The sequence below is a fragment of the Tenrec ecaudatus genome, chromosome 2 (genome assembly GCF_050624435.1).
Source record: "Tenrec ecaudatus isolate mTenEca1 chromosome 2, mTenEca1.hap1, whole genome shotgun sequence".
Lineage (NCBI taxonomy): Eukaryota > Metazoa > Chordata > Mammalia > Afrosoricida > Tenrecidae > Tenrec > Tenrec ecaudatus.
The window spans coordinates 62,485,799-62,509,385 of NC_134531.1; the positions used below are offsets into that span (position 1 = coordinate 62,485,799).

At 41.2% G+C, this 23,587-nt stretch overlaps 2 protein-coding genes across 5 annotated transcripts in view; one reads left to right on the plus strand and one right to left on the minus strand.

Annotated features, from left to right (window-relative positions):
* The window catches only part of LOC142439028 (trafficking protein particle complex subunit 13), a 46,009-nt gene extending 36,665 nt beyond the window's left edge, over positions 1–9,344 (plus strand). Inside the window, exons 8-12 of one of the 4 annotated variants that reach the window (XM_075541094.1) lie at positions 2,120–2,253; positions 4,318–4,516; positions 5,481–5,581; positions 8,094–8,241; positions 8,355–9,344. In XM_075541094.1, the coding sequence (XP_075397209.1) occupies positions 2,120–2,253; positions 4,318–4,516; positions 5,481–5,581; positions 8,094–8,241; positions 8,355–8,447 (675 nt within the window). In that variant the 3' untranslated portion in view covers positions 8,448–9,344. Of the gene's footprint in view, positions 1–2,119; positions 2,254–4,317; positions 4,517–5,480; positions 5,582–8,090; positions 8,242–8,354 lie in introns of all 4 variants that reach the window. The other 3 variants (XM_075541092.1, XM_075541093.1, XM_075541091.1) reach the window with 3 other exon arrangements.
* A 4,069-nt stretch (positions 9,345–13,413) lies between these two features.
* Positions 13,414–23,587, minus strand: part of SGTB (small glutamine rich tetratricopeptide repeat co-chaperone beta) — a 47,763-nt gene continuing 37,589 nt past the window's right edge. The window contains exons 6-11 of the mRNA XM_075541097.1: positions 21,092–21,196; positions 20,096–20,234; positions 19,930–19,992; positions 16,594–16,631; positions 15,524–15,607; positions 13,414–13,678 (exon numbers count right to left, since the gene is read on the minus strand). Coding sequence (XP_075397212.1) covers positions 13,567–13,678; positions 15,524–15,607; positions 16,594–16,631; positions 19,930–19,992; positions 20,096–20,234; positions 21,092–21,196 — 541 coding nt within the window. The 3' untranslated portion in view covers positions 13,414–13,566. The remainder of the gene's footprint in view (positions 13,679–15,523; positions 15,608–16,593; positions 16,632–19,929; positions 19,993–20,095; positions 20,235–21,091; positions 21,197–23,587) is intronic.

The window sequence follows — 23,587 nt, forward strand, 5'->3', positions numbered from 1 at the left end:
AAATTTATATGCTTTTCTTACTCACACTTCTTGATTCTGCCTAATTAATCTCTCATTGAAAAACATAATGGAAAAACAAAGTTAGTTGTGAATACTACCTATATGATTTCAGAAAGCTATCTTATATCATTTTTATATGCTTATTGATTGTCTTATTCTTTGGGTGAAAAAGATCAAGAATTAAAGTATCATGTTGAAACAATTCCCAATTTTCAGTGCTTCTTGTTTAGCAGTTTTTTTAAAGAAGTCTAGTAACCCTGTTGAAAATAGCTTTGGGATTATCACATGTTGTTATAAAATTACCCGCTATTTTCCAGTTCGTTGAATAGAATTAAAAAACTCACTGCCATCGAGTCAGTGCTGATGCATCACCCTTGTAGGGCAGGGTTTCTAAACTGTAACTGCAGGATTAGAAAGCCCTGTCTTTCTCCCAAATTGAATGGACTATGTAGTTGAAATATATCTTCAAATACATAGGGATTTTAGTTCTACGTATGGATCTGTTAAAAATGGCCTCTGACCAAAAAAAAAAAATGGCCTCTGACAACAGAAGAACAGTGTTTTCCCAAATTAGAAAAATCACATTTATATATATATTCAAATAAACAACAATTGCATGTCATTGTACATTTAATAACATTATAAGCCTTTGCTCCAAATTGCTAATGTTTCAAGTGCTGAGTTACTCTATGTTCAAATTAGCTTTGTTTTTCGTTCTACTGCTTGTTCTCACTCCGTCATGCCTAAACTGTCCCTCAATATATGCAGACAGCTGCATTTTTAAATTCAATTGTGGGGTTGTAGTTTTGGAGGGTTTTTTTTTGAAGCAATGGATTGATGGGATGTAGTTACATATTTTTTTGAGAAAAGGGAATAGAGCAGTGCCCTTAATTCTACCTGTCTTTAAACTGATAAATGGTTCTGTTACTATTTTCAATTTAGCACTTATGTCAGGGATCAAAAAATATCTTCCGTAATTATACATTATATTGTAACTTCATCATTGTATTTTTACAAATGATTTCCGTTATCTGAATTTTAGTAATGCAGAGCTGCTAAGTATCAAATATTTTTGATCACAGGTTTTGGTTTATTTTATTTCTGTATATTATTATAGAATAATCAAATAAAATTAAAAAATAAAATCATTCGTGAATATCCTTATATTTTCTTTTTTTTCCCTTACATTTTCTTATATAGGTTTGTTTCAAACCTAAGCCAAGTTAATTACCCTTCAATTCTGTAAAGAAAAACAGAAATCATATAGCATAAAACAAAGATATTTCTCATGAATATAATTAAATAATTAAAGTGTTATATAAGACAGGGTACTGAAATATACATAATGACTAAAATGCTGCTGAATAGCACCCAGGTTCAAATTTGTCATAAATGCTTGATTGCAAAAATCTAAGATTATCAGTTATAGTTCACCTACTTCTTTCTAACCCTAAATATATACAAGGGACTTCACAAAGTTCATGGAAAAATTCTATTTTCTTTTTATTTCATTTTTCACAAACTTTTTGAAGTGCCCCCCCCTTGTGGTTAACATGAACCAAGAAATCATCAGCAACTACTTACAAATTGTTTAAACTAAAAAATTAAATCCTATAAAAATAGTGTGTCATGGTGCTGGTGATCACTATACTATCTAAAATAAAGGCCAGATTATCTTGCATTATATCATAACCCAGAATTATTAGTGCATAGGCATATTTTTTGCAAAATAGCATTTTGATGAATTTCTAAAAGATTTAGAATACTTAAAAATGAAATTCCGCAAAACAAATGTTTTCCAAATGTCATTGCAAAATATATTGCTGGCTATCCCCCATCCATTGTTTGGCAAGGTGTCATTTGACTAACACTTGACTTTGCTTCTGTTAATTATGTCGGATGAAGATTCCTTCTCTTACATTGATGAGGATAACTTTGATTTGCAGGCATGAACTAATCACATCTGTGGCTAATCATTTTTCTTTATGTACATCAGATATTGTTGTTGAGGTAGATATATAAATACATCAGATATTGTTTATGTACATCAGATGTTGTTGTTGAGGTAAATATATAAAATGCCACCACATATTGGTGGATATTTTCTTCATGTCCTCAGACTGACGAAGTATTTCTCGAAGCCCAAATTCAGAATATTACAAACTCCCCGATGTTTATGGAGAAGGTTTCACTGGAGCCATCCATCACGTACAATGTAGCCGAATTAAATTCTGTCAGCCAAGCTGGAGAAAGGTGACTATGAATGTGGACGTATCTGTTTTTACTTTGAAGTTAATTTCTAACATCTGTTACTCCTGGGTGGTTTCTAATTCTTAATTGCAGTATTGCTACCCGTGTGCTATCAGTGCTTTAATTACAGACTTAAACATAAGAATCTTAGCCCATTGCCTTTTATGTTTCATTCTTCCAGGCTCTTGATCGTTTAATTCCCACGGTAAAGATGGAAGCTGGTACGCCTGTCCAGCAAATGATGAAACTGAGTCATGGGAAGGACTTGTGAAAAGTAACTTAGGAAAAAGATGATGGTGAATCTTAAGAAACACTCTTCCAACCAAGAGCAGTGGGCACAGGATTAGCTGCGTTAGTAGAGGTTGGGGTTGGGGCGGGTGTTAGGAGATAGGCGCCTTTCTATGGATATATAAAAAATGAAGGAGACTACATAGATGTGGATTTGATATGAATGTGGATGAGAAGGTAACTGTTGGAAAAGCACTACCTGGGTTTCTTAGTCAAGAATTAAATTTACTTCTATCTTTTTATGATGGGCAAGGTACACAGAAGTTTAGAGATGCCCATCTCCTTCTGAGGAAAAACAATATGTTCTATTTCTTAATCATAATCTGAAACCAGTCGTCCCTTTTAATTCATTTTTTAGTGGTTAGTTAATTTTAGAGTGGTTTGTATCTTTTTCCATCTAAACTATCTTTATTGACAAGTTTAAAGAAAATTGACCTGGTCCTTAATGTCCTGATTCCTGATGAATGTTTCATATAACATGGTTAGTGGCCAAATATCAAGTCACTGTGCAAAAATCGATATTCTGCAAAAATAGAGGTTGATTACTTCACCTCACCTGTGTGATGTGCACATTTCCACCTGTAGAGGTCATCTGCCATCACTGTCACCTTCTACCCCCCTCACCCTCCCTACAAGGAAGAGCCATCCAGTCTTGCAGGGGACTCTCCCTCTCCTGCCCTCAACTTAATTTTAGCAGCGGTGAGTTCAACTCATCCCAAAACATCCTCTCCTACTAACGGCCCCAAAACACCCTTAATGTTTTTGTCAAATTCAGGGAGCTCCCTGCCCACAGATAGGAGGGCAGGGACATGCTGCATGCAGGTCCCCGTCCCCTCCCCACCACAGGTCTCCGGGCAGACCCACCCCTTCTGCCCTCATATTCCCATGTGAATCAACAATCCAGAGCTTCCTGTGATACCAGGACAAGCATGCCAGCCTCAACTTTTGATCTGAAACTTAAACTGCAAATACTGCTGGCCACTCACCTACTGACCCCCACCCCTGCCCATGTTACCTGCCCCACCTTTACCTAGACCTACCCTTTTTGAGGGCATTGAGGAAGCTAAGGTGCCAGTCAATACTCGAGTACTTCACCTCAGGCCACCTGACCATGATCTTGGCCATCCTTGCCAGCCCTTGGGACTGGGAGCTAGGGATAAACCACGGGGTCTTGCTTCTTATCTGGCTTCAAGGACAGTACACTTTGCGGACACTGGTAACTGCTGCCTGGACCCCAGCCTGCTGTGGGCACTAAGGACCTGCTGAGCAGTATGTATCCCCATAGCCACTCCAGCTCCACCAGCACCTTAGTGGATCAGGAAGTCTGCACAGAAACGGAATACTGTGCAGTACGAGCCTGCTTTCTGTGTGCATGTATCAGGGAACTTGGCACCATTCCTGCCGTACTTCTGTCATTGGCATGACTGAGCAGAGCAGTTGGATGAATTTTAATTTTTGTCAGAAATGCAAAACGGCAGGTGACATGATAATCAACAAGTGAGGGACGGGTGTATTTGATAATACTGATATTTTAGGTAACCGTTCACTATATCGTAAAGAACCTCAAGGTTTCCCCATGGCAATCCATTAGAAGACGCAAAAGAAATCTGTTTGGTACAGGTCATTTTCGTTTCTGTGGAAGCCACTCATACTCTATTTTAGAGCCTTGAATCATAAATCATCCAGTTCTTCTCTAAAAGGAATAGTCACAGTTCTGGATTTCCTTTATTGATATGCTAGAGGTTTTTCTCCATCTCTGTCTATCTCCATCCCTCTCAGTATATCTACATTTGGTTCAAGAGCATATTTGCAGCCCATGGATACACGCCAGTACCTATACTGCCTGAAACCCAAGAAGGAGTTTGCCGAAAAAGCAGGCATCATCAAGGGAGTAACCGTAATCGGGAAGTTGGACATAGTGTGGAAGACAAATCTAGGTGAAAGGGGAAGGTTACAGACCAGCCAACTTCAAAGAATGGTAAGTCAGAAAAGGAACTGTGGGTGCCAAGATGAAAATGGAGAGCATGCGTTCTCAAACTCACCTGGCCTACTGCCTCTTTCGGTGGGGCCTGGGGAGTAACTACTCGGCATTCCCTCCTAGCCATTAAAGACGTTCGTACTACAGCCCACACTGCCCAATAACGTGTAGCTCTCTGCTTTGGGCACCTGGCTGGATTAGTCCAGTGGCCTCACTCAGCATGCAGTATCACTCACGTGGGAAACACGGATATAGAGGGATCATAGAACAACATTAATGTTTGTAGGTTTATCGCTAAAAAGCAAAACATTTAGGTGGTATCACTATTACTGGAAAATAAGTTAAAAGACTAATAATTTTACCAGCCTCTGGGTTGAAAACTTAGGAGCCCTGGAGGTGCGGTGGTTAGGCGTCAGACTGCAATGCGCAAGGCCAGCAGTTTCTAACCCAGCTGCAGCAGCAGCTCTGTGTGCGAAGACAGGCTCTGTCCCATGAAGAGTTTCCATCCCAGACTCACCGAGGCAGTTCTGCCCTGTCCTGCACGCTCACTGTGAGCTGGCATCGACCCAGTGGCAGTGAGTTTGGCAGTAAGAGGTAGAAAACTGTCACTGACATAAATAAAAATGCACAAATATCGACTTATCCTTAATGTATCCTGTCACAAAATAGAAATGAAAGTCGCTTTATCATTTGTTCCTGCCCATGTTAATTACTAAGATCCCTCCTAAGCCTACTGAGCTTTACGAATTATCGCACAAACAAGTGGACAGGACTTAGTGTGATGTTCTGCGGGTAGTAGCAACACAGAGGCTAGAATGCAGGACAGTGGGATGAGTGAGCAATCTTTTCTCACAGCATCAGCTTAGACCCCCAACTACAATGACAAATGTGCTACTTTAGTGTCTCTGTTATCATGGAAGGGTTTTATAATAATGCTTATTGATAGTGTTCCTTTTTTCCTTAGGCTCCAGGTTATGGAGACGTTAGGTTGTCTTTGGAGGCAATCCCAGACACGGTAAACCTGGAAGAGCCTTTTCATATAACGTGTAAAATAACCAACTGCAGGTAATGGCAGTGTGTGTGGATGGATGGATGTGTACTCCTCACCTATCTGATCACCTGTCAGCCTTTCTGTCTCCTTTCGCTTTTCCTCTTGGCTCACAGACGTCTCTGTTGCCATAGGGCATTAGGAAATGGGTCATCTGGTAGCAGTACATTAGAGGAGTCCCTTTGGCTTAGGCACCTTCTTTCTGGGTGTTATGTCATTCACACTCTATGTGAGGATCAAGCCAGCTCAGAACAGTTATGTGACTTATTCAAGTCTATGAAATGAGCACGCGTGGAGTCAGAATATGCATCCAGCTGTGTCTGATTTCAGAGTCCACATTCTTGTTGTATATGCTTTGGCTTCACACTTGAAATTAGTCAGCCGAAAGCCAGCAGGTGCTAACTGAAAGTTTCATTATTGAATTTTTCTGACATGACATGTTCCTAAGTTGTTTCATTGTGACAAGAAACTTAACAATTATAGATATGAGGAATATCAAACCAAATCCACTGCCATCAAATTGATTTCTGATGCCTGCTGGCCTTATATGAAAAACAGAGAACTGTCCCATAGGGTTTCTAAGTCTGTAAATCGTTGTGGAGGCAAATTGCCACATCTTTCCCCTGTGGATTAGCTGGCAAGTTTGAACCATGGACCTTTGAGTCGGCAAGCAAGCATGTATCCTCTCCATCAGCAGGGCTCTTCCAGGAGGCATCCGAGTGGATTAGAAAGCAGGGCTCAGTTAATAAAGAGATAATGTAGCCATTAGACTAAAGAGCATAGGTTTGTGAAGCTAGAAAATCTGAGGATTAAGTCCCATTTGGTTATGACTAGTGTTACTCCTCGATGTTCTCACCGTGTTGCAGTGATACCATCCTGTATACAGTCCGTCTGAATGTATAATCCTTTTTAGTCTCCTCTCCCTTCTAACTTTTGTATATTAGGCAGATAAGAGATAATCATCCGTCAAAATACCTATTTACTCTATGAAGCTACTAGCTCCTCTAACTTAGTTAACCCCTTCTTTGCGATAGCATATTTTGATGTAGCTTTTTAATGGCACTGACGTATTGCTGTGGGGTCAACATGAGTCCCAATCAACTCGAGGCAGTGAATTTGCATTAGATTGCTATGTATTCACCAGAAGGGCTCACGTCTCAGCCCGCCGCCTATACGCAGTGCCTACACATCAGAAGAACTCAGTTATCAGTCCATGGTAAAGACCCAGGGCTTGTGTGGGGGTTCCGTTTGTTTTGTCTTTTTTGAGACACAGCAAATCAGTTTTCCACCAACCAACAAAGTGCTATATCGTTCGTATTGGAGCAGTACTGAAAAGGACGTTAAGACGGAAAAACTTGTTTTGGGAGATTGCTTGCACCAGTTGTTATCTAAAAGTAGAACACGTTTGCGTGAGCGTGTGTGTGCAGCTCAGTTTAAAGTGTCTGAAGGAGAATGTAACTCGTCTTTTCCAAGAATTTAGAACTTACAGACATAAAAATTGAGACGTTTTGTTTCGTTCAGTGTTTACTGAACTTTTGGTTATTCCAGCTCTGAAAAACACTTGCTTCTTAGATCTTTGCTTTCCAGAGAACGCATATGATCCCTCTCCTCTTCCCTCACCCCCACCCGGCACATGCACACACACGCTCTCTCGCTCGTGCGCTCTCTCCCTTACTGGATCTGTGTAAAATTCCATAAGAAAACCAAGTGGCACACCTAATGTGCAAACGTTGATGAAAGTTTGCTTTATCAATGTTCAAACTGAAATGCTGGTATCTGTTATAAGCACAAGCAGCCTGTTCAAGTTAAATAATTACAGTGAACAAAACTGAGTAACTGTTACTTTTTGTGGATCTTGTCTTACCTGTTCCAAATTCTATATCTATACGCCTACTAAACGAGTATAGGTTAAATATATCAAATTTTTTTTCAGTTTGTCTTTTTCTTTCTGTAGAGAACTTGACAAATATAAAAGTTATGTAACAGCAAGATTACACATAAATACCTGGAAGCCTCCCAGAGAAATAGCAGAGTTGTTACGAGGTTAGCCCCAGCGAGCCCTGGGACCAGAAGGCCGGCATAAAGGGAGCTGACGAGTCTGGAGTGCCCTTAGAAGCCTTCGGACTCACTCACGCCCACCAGGCCACTTCCAATTCTGAATGACTCTGTAGGACAGATAGGCCCCTTCAGCCTCCCGAAGGTGGGAATTGGTACAGGAGTAGACAGGCTTCGTCTTCTCCCACCGAGCGCCGCTGGTTGCAAACTCCCGACCTTGTGGCTAGCAAGCAGCTCAACACTAGCTCCCTATGCCACCAGGCCACCACTTTTAAGCCCTAGAAGAGAGCGTTTTTCATTTTTTCTTGAATCTGTCTTAAAGTGAAGTAAAGTAATCGAAGTTTTCAGTTTTGTTTCTGGTTTTGGTTCCTCTCGAAACTCAGAAAACAAGTTCATGGAGCGATGGTGGGAGAAAGTCCAGTACCGCTTTGTAAAGGGTAAGATTGATTCCTGCTGTTGTGACTCTTCCAGCAGTGAAAGGACAATGGACCTGGTTTTGGAAATGTGCAATACCAATTCTATCCACTGGTGCGGCATTTCAGGAAGACAGCTTGGCAAACTACGTCCCAGCTCCTCTCTCTGCCTGGCCCTTACTCTACTGTCTTCAGTACAGGGATTGCAAGTATGCTCGTTTATGAACATTTTCAATATGTGGGGCCTCTGACCCATAATCATTCATAGCTTATTTTTTTAATTGCCGATAAAAAAATCAGGCTTCTGTCTTTCTCTCGATAGAGCGTCTCTGGCTTAAGACTGACCGACACCTTCTTAAAGAGAACATATGAATACGATGACATCGCACAAGTCTGCGTGGTTTCTTCCAGTTAAAATGGAAAACTGAAGAAAAGGTCTAATGCCAGGCTTTCCGTTTAGTTTCACAGACCTGCTGTCTTTTTGTCGGCTTTGTAAAATGATCGGTTTAACAATCAAAATAAGTACATATATTTAAGTTTCTTTCCTTTGTAACTGTGAGATGTTGAAAGCATTAAATATTTGTTTTGAAAGGGATAAAATCACATGAACATTTGTTTTGGTGTTTGTTTTTTTTCATTTTAAGTGCGCATTGGACTTATCCAAACACTCTGTTTCAGAGGATCTGTTCCTTCAAGCCTCTAGCACTGGGGCTAGCAGGCTTTTGTCTGTCAAAGCCAGCTAGCAGATTAGTTTTGCTTTGCAGGCTGTTTCTGGCCCGAGCAGTGAACTCTGCTGTTGTGTCGTGAAAGCACAGACAGGCAGTTGTACGAGAGAGGGGCTATCTTTACAAAAGACAGCGCAGAGTGGATTGATTGGCCCACAGTTTGGTCACTGGGATTGCGAGGATAATTCTTTCTTAGACGTTTGGAATTATCTTAATATTTTACCAGAGCGAGTTCATTTAGCTTGCACTTCCCTACCTCCACAGTCAATAGAAAAGCTATTTGGTTAAAACCACCAGTGGTCCTGGGGTACCCTGTCTTTGCCAGCACAGTCAGAGCTTTTCTCGTGATCTGTTTCCTAAATGATTAAATTGGGAAGTCATATTCTGTATATGTCAGTGGATCAGAATGGGATTTCTTTCTAAGGTGGTTAATTGCTCAGTTAACATTTAACTGGGTAGACAATTTTCTAATTCTAAGCCAAAAGTCTTGGTTTGTCTTACCATGGAAAAATAAGCTACTCGGAGAAAAAAATGATTAGGGCAAAGACTGTACAGATGTGCTTTATACAATTGATGTATGTATATGTATGAACTGTGATAAGAATTGTATGAGCCCCTAATAAATTGTTAAAATTAAAAAAATAATAATAAATAAAATAGAATTTAAAAAAAAGAAAAAAATTTTTAAAAAGGAAAAAAGAAAAGAAAAAAAAAGAAGCTACTTATCTTCATGAGGCTTATTTTAAAAACGCCTTCCAGCTCCTGCTCCTTGATCTTCAAGTTCTAAACCAGGTAGTAACATAATAGCATTTTCTAGCTCTGGAGGAGCTAAAAGTCAAAACTTGCATCATGAATGAAACATGCCATGAAATGAAAGTGAATGTTGTCAATGACTGCCACATGAACACACCAAAAAGTTGAATATTTTGTCAGGAAAACAAAGATTAGCTTTTAAGCAAAATCTGCCCCATCTTGGTAACCTGAAACTCAACAATGTATACAGAATTTCCAAAGTGAAAGAATGAATTAAAGCCAAATACAAATTCTCTTTTCTTGAATGCATAAATATTTATTGCCATGACAAACTGGTCCAAAAGAAAGCAATGGCCAGGGTGAGGCTTGCTCCTCAAATTAAGAGTAATTAATGAAATGTCTGTGCAAAATAAAATGCAACCAGTGTAAAATCAAAGGCTCTTTTTCTTCCAAAATGATTAACAGAAACGATGACGCAAGACTTTGTAGCCATTGCACTGGGCACTTCAGTTGGGTTTGAAGCATCTTCTCTTGACTGAACCTTGTGTTTCAGATTTGAAAACTTAACATATAATAGACACTTGGAATCTGCTATATAATTTGATTTTAAAGTCTCCTATTTATAGACAATAACCCAGCCATATATTGTTCATATTTCAAAGTTTAGATAATGTCATCTCAGAATCTGTTTAAACCATATTAGAAAAGTTGGTAAGATTGAATTTGGTACATTAAATGAAAATGTCATTTTAAGTTTTACATAGCATCAACAGCTACAGCTACTACAATGAAATACGGTCAGTGGAAGTTCAGCATTGCTAAGTAGAATGTGTACAGATATTTATATAATGCCCTCTTGTTTCTCTAGCTAGATTTGGACGCAATTTTCCAGACACGTAAGGATAAGAGTTGAGGCATTTCTCCTAATTTTAAGCATCATCCAATCACATGGAACAGTCTGTTCTGTAGCTTATAATGTAACAAATCCAAAGTAATGAAGATGTTTTCTTTAAATGCAAAAGTGGCCAAAATAGAATGGGAATCCAGGTAAGTGGACAGATAGATACTATGTAGATTAAACCTGTTATAGGTGGTATAATCAAGGAAACAAAATTAGGACATGACATGGAAGAAATATACCAAATCCCATTATTACATTTAAAAAGGATTCCCCCCTTAACTATAGATAATAGCAAGCCAAGACATTATTTAAAAGTATTTCCTCTTACAGTATCTACTACTTTTTGGTACTAAGGTAATGATGTCCAAGAACTAGCTGGAAATTTTCTTCAAAATTTCTAGAAGAGATTGTATAAAATTGATATTTTCCCCAGATGTGTGGAAGAATTCAACAACAAAACCATTGGGGCTTCTTTCACAGAGGGTTTAGCTCTGAGTTCAATTTCTTAGATTCATACAGGTGTGTTTATGCCACTTCTTCAGTGAGCTTTGGTGCTTTGTATCTGACTTATTTCATCCAAGTTGCTATATATGTGGACCTAGCGCTGAGAACACTGGTGGTTCAGTGGTAGAATTTGTGTCTTCCACGAAGGAGACCTAGATTCACTTCCACTACCCATCTGTCAGTGAAGGTTTGTTTGTTGCTATAAAGCTGAATTGGTTTCAGCAGAGCTTACGGGATAAGACAGACTGAGGAAAGAGGCCTGGCGAATCACTTCCAAATACCAGCCAGTCAAAACCTTGTGTGTAATCAATAACAGGGCTGGCACAGGACCGGGCAGCTCATTCCATCTTCTTGGGAGACAAATTGATGGCAACTCGCAATAACCAGGCTGGTCTTTGTAGTTCTACTCATATTAATAGCTATAGGTTCTTTTGTGGCTCAAACACAAGAACAATTGCGAGAGTGGCACGGGGCCAGGCAGTGTTTTGGCTGGTGGTGCACAGGGTCGCTGTGAGTCAGTGCAGCCTCGATGGCATCGCTGAGTGGTGTTCTTAGTCTGGCTAGAGGTTTCTCAATGTAATTGATGCTAACCAGATGAGCTGGAAGCCTTTCCCTTCTTACCCAGTCTTGAGTAAGGAAGATTATAGTCTTTAGAAATCACCTTTGGTTCTCATTTTGTTTTTTCATTATTTGTAGGTGATCAGTTAGGATTTTATTCTGCGTAATGCTTGAACACTAGGAGTTGAATTTAACTTCATGTAAAATTAAGTTGGTTTCAGTGTAATAAAAACCAAACCTATTGTCATCGAGTCAATTCCCAACTCATAGTGACCCTATGAGGGAGCAGAATTGTCCAAAGAGTTTCTGAGGCTGTAAAATCTCTCCAGAAGCAGACCACCACATCTTTCTCAGACGGAGAGCTGGTGGGTTCAAACCACTGACCTTTCAGTTAGCAGACAAATACCTAAGCACTCCTGAGATAGAATTTTTAAAATTAGAGTCTTGATCATCCCTGACCAGAGGCCTTGAGTTCATCTAGGTCTTCCTTGTGACCTGAGCCCAGAAATCTTTGCTAGTCCAACTCGAGAAACCTCTTAGGTGTCTCTCTGATAGTCTCTTCAACATGGTGATTCCTGGGCCTACACCACATGTCCAGCATGCCCTTGAGAGCAGTTTAAATAAATTTCCCAGATGTGAAAGTGAGATGATCCTTGTCACAAGGGGAAACAAAAAGTCAGCTTTTAAACTTCAAGACCCCTAGTTCATTTTTTGTGTGATGAAAACAGTTGTAACAAGACTTTCATCATCAACATTATGATTTTACTTTCTTTTTCCCAATCAAAACTTGGGAAATCATTACACATCAGCCTCACATTACCAAATTTGTGACTAACAAGCAAAAGAACTTGTCATTGGAATTAGAGCCATCTCATCTATCATTGTAATTGGAGTTAGGCCATTACTACCTACTGTCAGGCCCCTCCACTTGACGTGGCAGCTAATTTGCAATGAGTGCCTCAAGGCTGCTTCATTTCAGTTGCATCAGATTGAGGGGCATCTTAAGGGGCATGACACGGAACCATAAAATATTACATAAGCAAGCGGTGTTCATGATAGATGCCTGTTGAAATCCATCAAATAACTACACGGTATGGGCAGACATTCGTATTGATGGAAAAAACAAGACAATCCTTAGGGCCACACCATCGGTTTCTTGAAACACAGGTATATCCTGACCTGCGCCAGAGTTTCCATGGTCAGGTCAGCACTGGCAATGGTGCTAATTGAATACACGAAAGACTGAGCTAACCAGTACCTTTAAGGATTTCTAAAAGTCTTTTATTATTAACTTAGAACAACTGGTCATGCTAATATTTATCAATACCAAATTGCAGGCAAGATTAGTTAAGAACTATGCAGAAAACCTGAGCAGCCTACCCTCACCTTCTCTACATTCATCTCACCTATTTTTTTCTTTTCAAAACAATTTCCTTACACCCAATGGTTGCTGTCAGCTCCTGAAATTCTCACACTCATCAGAACAAGCAGCATGACAGGTGGCCCTTGGACCTAGGGTGTACGCCAATACTGAAGGTGCTAGGGTATACATCATTACTAGGGTGTACACCGGTATTGAAGGTGCTAGGGTATGCATCATTACTAGGGTGTACACCGGTACTGAAGGTGCTAGCAAAGCTAAACCTAGATGACAACTTTCTTCTCTCCTAAGGTGCTACTCACGTCCGTGGTAAGTACCTTTTTATTTTTCTAGACCAGCTTGGGAAGCATTTCCTCTTACCTCCCCTCTCACAAAAGTATGAATTTGGAGCTAGAAAACTCGCCAGTAAATAGCCCTCCTGTCCAATAAATATACTCTGCTTGTTAAATCTAATATACAAATATGATAACAAAGGTTGGAAATGGAACCTTCTCCAGTGCTATATTGGCACTCCAGTTAACAAGCCTTCCGAAGGAGTCATGTTCAAGTCTGATGGACCTAGTGTCTAAACAGATTTATTCTTCACGAACAGACAGGGGACTTTCCCTCCACTGTGTTCAGACATCGGATATGGTGCTGTTGTGGCCACTATCTACAGTGAGGGTTCGGAGTCAGCGATCCTTTGCATTCCAGGCCAGCATTCCTGGTCCAATCAGGAATGCTCTTCAGTGCTGCTGCTGAAGGATCTGCTCCGGACGTGGTTTCTCAGCTGCTCTATGAGTTCGGGGTTCTGCTGCTGTATCTGCTGAGCAAACTGCTGGCCCCTGCAAAGAAGCGGCAAGGTGGGATGTGAGGGTAGGACAGTGGTTCTATAATGGCACCGCATTCATGCAAACACAATGTCATAGATTGAGGGGGCTTAGCCAAAGGGAACCCAGTAAAACCAGTGTTGGTATTTACCAGTGTAAAATTCTTTATAAGAAACAAAATAGCAAAGTTAAAAGTGCGTGCCTAAATTGGGTGAAATCCACACCTCAAGTGCTTAATTAAGGAACCGGGGTGGGATGGTGCACTATGCACTCAGCAGTTAACCACAAGCTCAGCAGTTCAAATCCATTAGGCACTCTTAGGAGAACAAAAAGGCTGTCTGTCTGCTCCAGTCAAAGCTGCAGTCTCGGAAATTCAAGGGCAGATCTACTCTGTCCTGTTGAGTCGCTGTGCGTTGGAATTGACTGGATAGTGAGGAGTAAGTGCTTAATCTCACATAAGCAAAAGACTTCATTGTATATGCCAATTGTGAGGCGCTTCAAAAGTCTGGGAAAATCCCGTCATCTCCTCATTGCATTGTTCCAGGAAACTTTTTTAAAGCCACCTTGCATAATTAAAGGTATCTTCCTCAATCAATATTCATGTCTTATAAATCCCTCGTGTTACAGAATGGAGCACCCACTTTGAGCTACTTACAGAAACCACCTAATATCACTGATTTTTTTTTTCAAGACGAAGTTAAATAAAAATTCCTGAGTGTGTGAACCTCAATTGAGTGTGTGAACCTCATCTTTTAAATTATGCCACACAATAATCACAATAATATTACAATAATATTGTATCACAAATAGCAAGTGTGTAATATGTGGCTTCACATAAAGTTAGATGGCCACATATAGTCAAATACCAGGAGTAGTGACTCTTCAGCTACTTGGCTGGCAGGGAAGGGGAATGTCCTGAAGCAGTGAGGGGATCCAAGGACTTGCTCTCGTGATGACAGAGAAAGTGACTCACTACCAACATTGCCTAAAACATGCCTCTAGACAACAATCGTTTAACAATATGCTATGAGACTTTTTAATGTGTGTGTGCACCTAAATGAGGCTCCTTCGTGCCCCTGAGCACCTACATAGTCAAGTCAGACGGAAAACTTCGTTAGACCTTCACGGGTCATTGAGGAAACAAATTACACTTTTGATCACATTTAATCAGAAGGAGTTGATCACTAATGCCTATAAATGAAATGACATCTTCATCTACAAAAGGGAGGACCTTAACGTAAGGAGACGACCCTTGGTGATACAGAGGGTTAACATGCCCAGCTGCTCTGAAAGGCGGCCAATGTGAGTCCTCATGCAGGCACCTCAGAAGAAAGACCCCGTCTGTGATCAACTTCAGAACAAGCAAATAGAGCTCGGTTCTGTCCGGCACCAGCACCGTGAGTGAAGTCAGGCTGAAGTCAAAAGACCAAACGTGGACCTCGCGCCACCATGGATTTTCTGAAACCCCTCGTGAGTGGCGGAACGGCACCTCAGTTTCTTAGCCATTGACTAGGAGTGCCTATGATGGACTCCCCTTACATTAGTATTCTCACCCGCTCGCTGAGGTGCTAAGGGAGGAGACAGACAGACAAACTGCAGCAACCTGACGAGCCTTAGCCATTGAGCAGCCGCGCCAGCTAGCCAAAGGGCCTATGCCTGACTTCCTGCCCTTGTACCTTTTGCAAAGTGATTCTAATTTATAAATCAACTCCAGATGAAACAAATAATGAGACCACTGTTATTAATAATAAAAGAATAAATTATATTTTAAAATGTTAACAGCACTGGTTCCCTCACCTCTGAGACTAATAGTGATACATAAACTACATTTTCATGATTTCTCCTCTAAGTACCACTTACGCTTGGATGAGGCTAGACAGGTCAGTTAGGCCCCCGACTCCAGCAGCAGGTCCCCCAATGGCATTTGTCATCATCCCTGACATTCTACAGGGGACAAAAGACATGGCATTGGCATATATTCTTAACAAGCAGGAGAGTTGGCCCATGATGTAACATAAATACACCTGCATTAACTAGGTTAAGGAACCTTGATGGCAGAATTGGTTACATGTTTGGGCTTTTAACTGCAAGGTCAGCAGCTCAAAACCACCAGCCACTCTGAGGGAGAAAGATGAGCCTTTCTAGTCCCATAAAGATGTACAGTCTTAGAAACAGAGGTAGTTCTGCCCTGTCCTATAGAGTCTTATGAGATGAAATCAACTCAATGGCAATGAATTTGGAGTGTATGCTATTGTTTTTTTAAATAAATCATTTTATTGGGGGCTCATAACAATAACAATTCATACGTCAATTGTATCAAGCACACTTGTGCATATGTTGCCATCATCATTTTCTATTTGAGCTCTTGGTATCAGCTCCTCTTTTTTCCCCTCCCTCCCCCACCTTCTGACTTTCATGAACCCTCGATAATGTATGTTTGTTTTATTTTCATATTTTCCACCATCCGTCGTTTCCCTTCACCCACGTTCGTCCGCTGGGGTAAGGGGTTGTATGTCGATCACTGCTATCAGTTTCCCCTTTCTCTCCTCTCCCCACCTTCCCCCACCCTCATGGGATCGCTACTTTGGTTTCTGAAGTAGGACGTTGGGCTAAGTGTGTCGCTAAGTTCCAAGTGACTAGCAATCTGGATAGTTTTAATCATTTTCAGAGTTTGGTGATTAGGGGGAAAGAGGAAATGTAATAAGCTCTTTCTAGATCAGCGGTTCTTAACCTCTGGGTCGCACTGTGACCCCTTGGGGGTCAAACGACCCTTTCCCAGGGGTCGCCCGATTCATAACAGTAGCAAAATTACAGTTATGAAGTAGCAATGAAAATAATTTTTTGTTTGGGGGAGGTCACCACCACATGAGGAACTGTATTAAAGGGTCATAGCACGAGGAAGTTTGAGAACCACTGTGCTAGATACTTACAGTTGTTGAACTTGAGGATTCTGCATTAAACTTGCTGCCTGGAATTGAAAAATGCATCTCTCATTAAGGATATTTACTATTTAAGGATCTTTAACAAATACTTTTTAATTAGAAGCTAAACAATATACTAACATTTTATAGCGTTTTAGTGTGCTATACAAGTAAACAGGGGAAAGGAGCTACTGGTGGAGTAGGGGGTGTTACAGTCATTAAAAATATATTGCCAGGACAAAGAGATTACAAACTGTACTAAGGATCAAGGTGGTAGCTTATTTATTACTCCTGATGAGATCCACTGAGCTAAGGGGAAAGTAGAAACCTGGAAAGTGACTTGTGCACTTGAGCTGGTCCACTCCAAAGGACGGACGGACTCGGGCACTGTAACGTCAGCGAGCCCCGCACAAGACACTGCCGTTGTCACAGCCTCCGATGTGGGCAAGCTGGGCCACCCACAGGCCCACCGAAGAGAGGCGGAGTCACTGGGAGGGCAGAATTAGTGGGAAAGACTGGGTATACCGTGGGCTTCCAGAAGAAATCAAATCCATGGCGGAAGAAGAGTGGGCGCAGCATGTCTCACATGTTACCAGAAGGGACCTGTCCCCCGTTTGGTCAAGTAGAGGGTCAGCAGCCAGAGGAGCTGCAGCAGCAGCTCGCACACGCGCGCGACCCGGTTCATTGTGTGCACAGGCTTGCTGGGAGGTGGAACTGACAAGATGGCACCTGACAGCAACAGCAACCACTACATCAACGGGTTATGCCTCTCCCTTTGGTCCAAGGTTCTGAGTCGGCCCTCAGTGACTTTCTGCGCTAATGAGTAATCCGAGCGAATGACCTTCCAGGAGGCCCCCCACCCCCTTTCACACGCGCAGTCGCAGGAAACAGACTGAGCCTGGAACTGTCAGGAAACAGCCTTCCACTCCACTCTCACCGGCACGGTTACTTGGCATCAGGCCAGCCGTCTTCAGCGAGCCAACCGGACACCTGGCCCTGCCTCCCTTAGCCGGGGCCGCACGGCCATCCTCAGTGGGCTGGAAACGGCCTTTGTCCCACTCACAGAGCAGGGCTCTGGAACTCCAATAGCCATCATCAAAAATCCTCTCTACCCTCTACCGACCCAACTCCTCGCAGTCGCTGAGCACGTGCGGAACCCTCCTCTGCCGCTCCTGTACGGCGGCCTCGCAGCCTGTGCCAAGCGAGCTCGACTGCCGTGTGCGCTCCCAGCCCGACGGCACAACTGCAGGCCCGGCGCCCAGTAACCACGTTCAAAAAGTGTCACGACACCGACAATTGGCTGACAGGTGCGTAGGGAAAATGATAACTACCAATCACCCAAAGACTCCTTTGTCTCCCTGGGAATGAACCGTTTGTGCCTTTCAATTCAACTGGAGACTTAGGGGACGCAGCACAGTTTTGGAGCCCAGAGATGACTAAGCAGCAGCCCTTGCCTTCCAAGGGCGCAGTGCGTAGGCGAGGTGCTCCAGCAGAACCATGCAGTCATCCAAGGAGCTGGATGTGCTCAGCTCACATCCCAGACCCACCCTGTCAGAGTCCACGGACTGCACCAGGGCCCATGTGTGTGTGTGTCAGTTGGAAGGATGGAGTATACATACATGAGAATTATATGAAAAGATCCATTCTTAACATGAAAAGAAAGACAATGCTGAAGAGAGAACTTAGGGACCCACGACAGCCAAGACCAGACCTCAACTATTAGGTATCTTCCTAGGATCACTTCCATAGAAAAAGTGGTTGTTTTTTTTTTTTATCATTTTGTGAATTGCAGACTCCTGCCAATGTGATAAAGACTATGATTCTCTGTCTACAAAAACTCCACACATCCACATGTATTTAATTTGTACAGATCATATCAGAGAAGCCATCGGCTTCCTGAATTCCATCCATGTCTTTCCCACAAAGAGGTCCATGAACAGGTTAAGCGGCTCAGCTACACCCCTATGACACCACTGACCACCACCCAACACACAAGCTTTCCTATTACGATAAAGCATCAGAACTAGATGAGGATACAGCAAAAATTACTGCTAACTCGGGTTCCAATTCGTTCATGCAGAGGTTTATTCCCAACAAAATGTCTGTAAACAGGCGAAACATGAAAACATCTTGTGAGGCTTAAAAACCTATTGCTAAAGGGTTGCTATGAGTTGGAACCGACTCACTGGCAGTGATTCTTTTTGAATTATACTTGTCTTAGTCTCAGTGGAGTGCCCTTAAAAGTATTTTTCCATCTAAGCAAAGCAGTGGCTTCTGAAAGGGAGTCAGTCAAATTCCAGTCAGAGAAGTCAGCTTACTAGGTTATGGCAACTGTTTTCCGTGATTCCAAAGGCGTAATCTTGATATATTTCCTTGAATGGTGTGGTAGTGACGTAATTTCATGACAACTTGAAGATACATAGAAGTGTAGGAGTGGAGTTTAGCTTGTCGATCACAGGTCGCTGCCTGATGACCTCACTTGGAGGTCCAACTGCGACAGATACCTCTCTGGAGGCCGGCCTCTCTTTCTCTCTGCCTTTACCTCCCTGCTTGATGGCCACCTGCGAGGTGCTGCAGCCCTGCGATGTTGTCCACTGACTTTGGATCCACATGATTCTGCATCCACAGGCATGCAATACTCCTGTACTCTGTAGCATAGCATGTGACTACGTGAGTGGGAATAGGGACTTATGGACTAGTGTCAGACTTATGGACTTGAGTTGGCCTGGGCTGGGATGTTTCCTTGATACATAATTACTTCTTGATATAAAGCTCTCTCTTAAGCATATGCGTGTCACTGGATTTGTTTCTCTGGCCAACCGGGTTTACCACAAATGGCATAGGACCACCATGGGGTCTTACACAGAAAATTTAAGAAAAGGGAATATTAGGTTGATGAGAAAAAGGCCAGGAAACTTGTGCTGAGGATTTTTTTTTTCAATCAAAACCGTATTTGCATACCTGGTCATTCTTCAAGGGTATCAAGGACTGTCCTGTGAAGATTTCATTGGGAAACCATGTGCCATCCACCCTACAGCCATTATCTTACCTTTTAAACTTCTCTTGGTTCCCCAAACTCAAAGAACATTTCAGAAGGATTCTTGAGTAAATGCTTTTAATACTGTATAAGTGAAAGAGCATAGAATTCTTTGGGGAAGAATTAGAGGGGGTGGAAATGCTACCTCCAAAAGTATACAGATCTAGTTGGAGGGTGTGTTGAGGAACAATAGCTTCCTTTTTTAATATTTTTGTTTAGTATAGGTTTTCATGATTTTGTAGCAATTTTTAAAATTTACTGACACATAGTTCTCTGACAAACAGAGCATAAAAGGAAATAATACTCACCATACTAATGAAGGCGGGGTTATTTATCAAGCTGGCCATGTCAAAGCTCAATCCAGTTCCTGTCTGTAAAATAATTCTATCTGAAAAATCACTCCAACCACTACAATAGAATTACAGTAAGTCAGGAATGACACATCATTTCACTCATTTGATATTCATAACTTACAGGGCTGGATACCTCTCTTAACTTCTGCTCTGCGATTTTCAGATTTGACTTGTAGGAATCATTTTCAGGGTCAAGATCCAATGCCTTCTGGTAACTTGTAACTGCTTCTTCAAATTTGTTCATGGCAGTAAGAGCCAGCCTGAAAGAATAAATAGTTTAAGAATAGGACATATCTGATTAAAGAACGTGAGAATACCACAAATGTAGCCAAACCTCATCTTTGTTTTAATTCAGATAACATTGGACATACTATACTATGGTTTACAAGAATGTATGAATGGAAAAAATACTGAGACATTAAAATGACCTCTAATTATAAGATTCTAGGAATCTAAACTTTTTCCAGTCTACTTCCATCAACTGGAGTTATCCAAGGAGGATCTTAATCTTTATGCTTAGAGATCACCTGGTCTTCCATTTAATGCCCCAAATATGAATAGTTTGCTTAAGAAGGGCCAGGTTAACCTCCACAATGGCCTCCATTTTAACAAGAACTAGGGCGTTCTGAGTATATACAAATGCAGGGAAATCTTAAAATTTGGAAGTAGGAAAACAACTAATTTTTCTTCAAAATGCATCTGTTTTCTCAATTAAATATGAGGTACTATTGTCAGGATTACCACAGAAGGGGTCCTGGAAATGTGAACGTAGAAGGCAATGGGAAGCTGTGAGATGCTGAAGGAGAATGGTAAGGTGGATTTAGAAGGAATACAGAAGAATTGCCTGTCAATATTGAATGCTCATTTGAGATACATGATCATGAAAAAAAAAAGTAAGTCTACTTAGGATGGTTGTGCAATTTTCTCCTAAAACAAGCCACTTATCATCCAACTAGTCATCTCGCTCTGAAGTCATGGAAACTGCAGCCATTTCTTCCATTGTATTGTGGAAGCATCTTGCTTTTTATTCGTTCACAAGGTGCAAGATGAAGCAGGAGGTTAAAAGCTCAGATCTTACCTGTTACTGTGCTGGATGTTCCCCCAGCACTTCACTTACCCCATTCTCCCATAAGCCTTGCTGTACTTGGAATCAATGGCTATTGCTTTTTCACAATCCTTTATTGCATCCGTGTAGTGACCTAATTTACTCTGAGCAGCAGCCCTAAGCGAAAGAAGCAATTTTTATTAGCATGTTGGCCTTTCCCCAATTTACAAATCTCCTGTGGAAACTAGGGGGGGTGATTATATGATTGATTATAACAGTAATAGTGAGGATTGCCCAGGACCGGGCAATGTTTCCTTCTGCTGTGCACAGGATCTCCATAAGCTGGAATCGAGATGGCACGCAAAAAATATAATTGATTCAGGGCAGGATCATGAGTAGAAAGTAAAATCAGTGAATTAAAGGTTTTTGACGAACAGGACACTTACATGGTCTGACCTAATAAATTACTTATTCATGACAAAAGGAACAATCTTGATAAGCTCTCAAAGTCAGGATCATGGCTAACGGGACCATGTGAGAGCAGGTATCGTGGGTATGTGTTGCGCTGCGAACCACAGGGTCAACCATTGGAACCCACCAGCCACAAGATGACCTTCTCCCCAGAAGGCCTTCCAACCACAGAAACCACAGGGCGAGTTCAACTCTGGCCAGAGAGTCGCTACCACTCAGAATGGACTCAGCAGCAGTAAAGCTGAGTAAACATAATGTAAGGAGCTCCTGGTGGCCCAGGGGCGAGCATTCTGATGTCCATAGAAACGTGGATAGTTCGAACACACCAACATATCCCACAGGAGAAATAGAGGGCAGTCTGCTTCCATAGGGATTGACAGCCTTGAAAACCATTCAGGGCAGATCTTTCTCTGCTACAGATAGGCTATAAGTCAGAATCAACTAGACAGCAGTGTGTGCATTGTTGGTTAATACAATTTTCCAAATAGTTCACATAATCATCTATGTAGGAACTGTTCCAAAACATTTAACCTAAATTTTATCATGAGGAAATAATCACACAAATCTATGACCACTGGCCTGAACTCTTCCAAAATTTGTTATGAAAACAAAACAGAAAATAGAGATTAAATGAAACTAATGGGACATAACAAAATGCAATGCATGGACCTTGATTTAATTCTGGGTCAAAAATATAGCTATAAAAATATTGATAAAGCAGGGAGATTTTCTTACATATGGTAATTTTCTTAAGTTTGAATGATATCACAGTTTATGGAGTGTATATTTTTATGAGATAAAGTTTAAGTATTTAGGATCAGTGAACAAAAAGTATATATCTGTGTCTGGGCATGTGTGTGCACATATACACATTCACACCCTCTAACAAGAGGCAGAAGAAATCAAAGACAAACGATAAACACAAAGAAAGAACATGTGGCAAAATATTAGGAATTGGTGACCCTATAATAAGTGTATATGGATCCTCGTTATACTAAATGTCCAGTAAGTTTTAAGAAGGTTTAAATGTGTTTTGTTTTCATCTATCTGAAAAAAAAATATTTTTAAAGCAGAAGCCACGTTACCATGTGAAAGGTTTCACCATTAGATATATTCAGTTAGGGACAATTTTCCTTTGTAATATTCAAATCAACTCAATGTCAACACTTATTGAACATCTGGGGGTGAGGAGCGTGTTTCAGAGAGTTCGTGGAAAAATGGACATGAAAAATAATGGAATTTTTCCACGAAGCCCCTTCATCTGATACGTTGGCCCTTTAACTTGAAACCAAACACTCAGCAAGAGAGAGGATACAACAGAAGCCCTCCAACCTTTCATGGTCTTTTAGGAAAATCACAAATCCAAAAACAAACTCACTGCCATCCAAGCAATGCTGACTCACAGTGACCCCGTGGGCTTCCAAGACTGTAACTGTTTATGGGAACAGAAAGCCCAACTTGTGAAAGAATAGATGATCAGTATGGAAAGTGTAACCGTGGACATCTCAAGGGAAGAGGCAGCACAGGAGAAGGTGTGTGTGACCCAACCTGAGCTGTCCAGTGGAAATTCTCATCATGGGAAAATGCTCTTATCTATACGCAGTATGACAGCTGCTAAACTACACGTGAGAATTGAGCACTTGACATGTGGTTAATGTAAATAAGGAATGAACTGTTTTCTTTATGTTTTGATTAATTCACATTTAAGTAGGCATAGTTTACTAGGAACTACCATGTAGAAGAGCACTTTGAGATTAACAGGGAGACGGGTATAGAGGTGTGCTCAGTGTGATTGGAGAAAGGAGAAATTAAATCAATCTTCCCCAAAGAGACAAAACCAAACAGGATTTTGAAGGATGACTAATTGGGTAAGGTGAGAAATATTAAAGGCAGAGAAATATTCAAAGCAGGCAAAACATTGAAGGGGATGGTCCATCGGTATTTTTAAAATACACAGAATATTTTACATGACATGTATATGGAAGGTAACGAGAACAAAAATGAGGCAGGAGGACCGTGGAGATAAGAAAGTTAAAAGAAAAGTATATGTTATAAAATGTATCCTAATGTGCTTACATTGGACCATGATAGTATTTG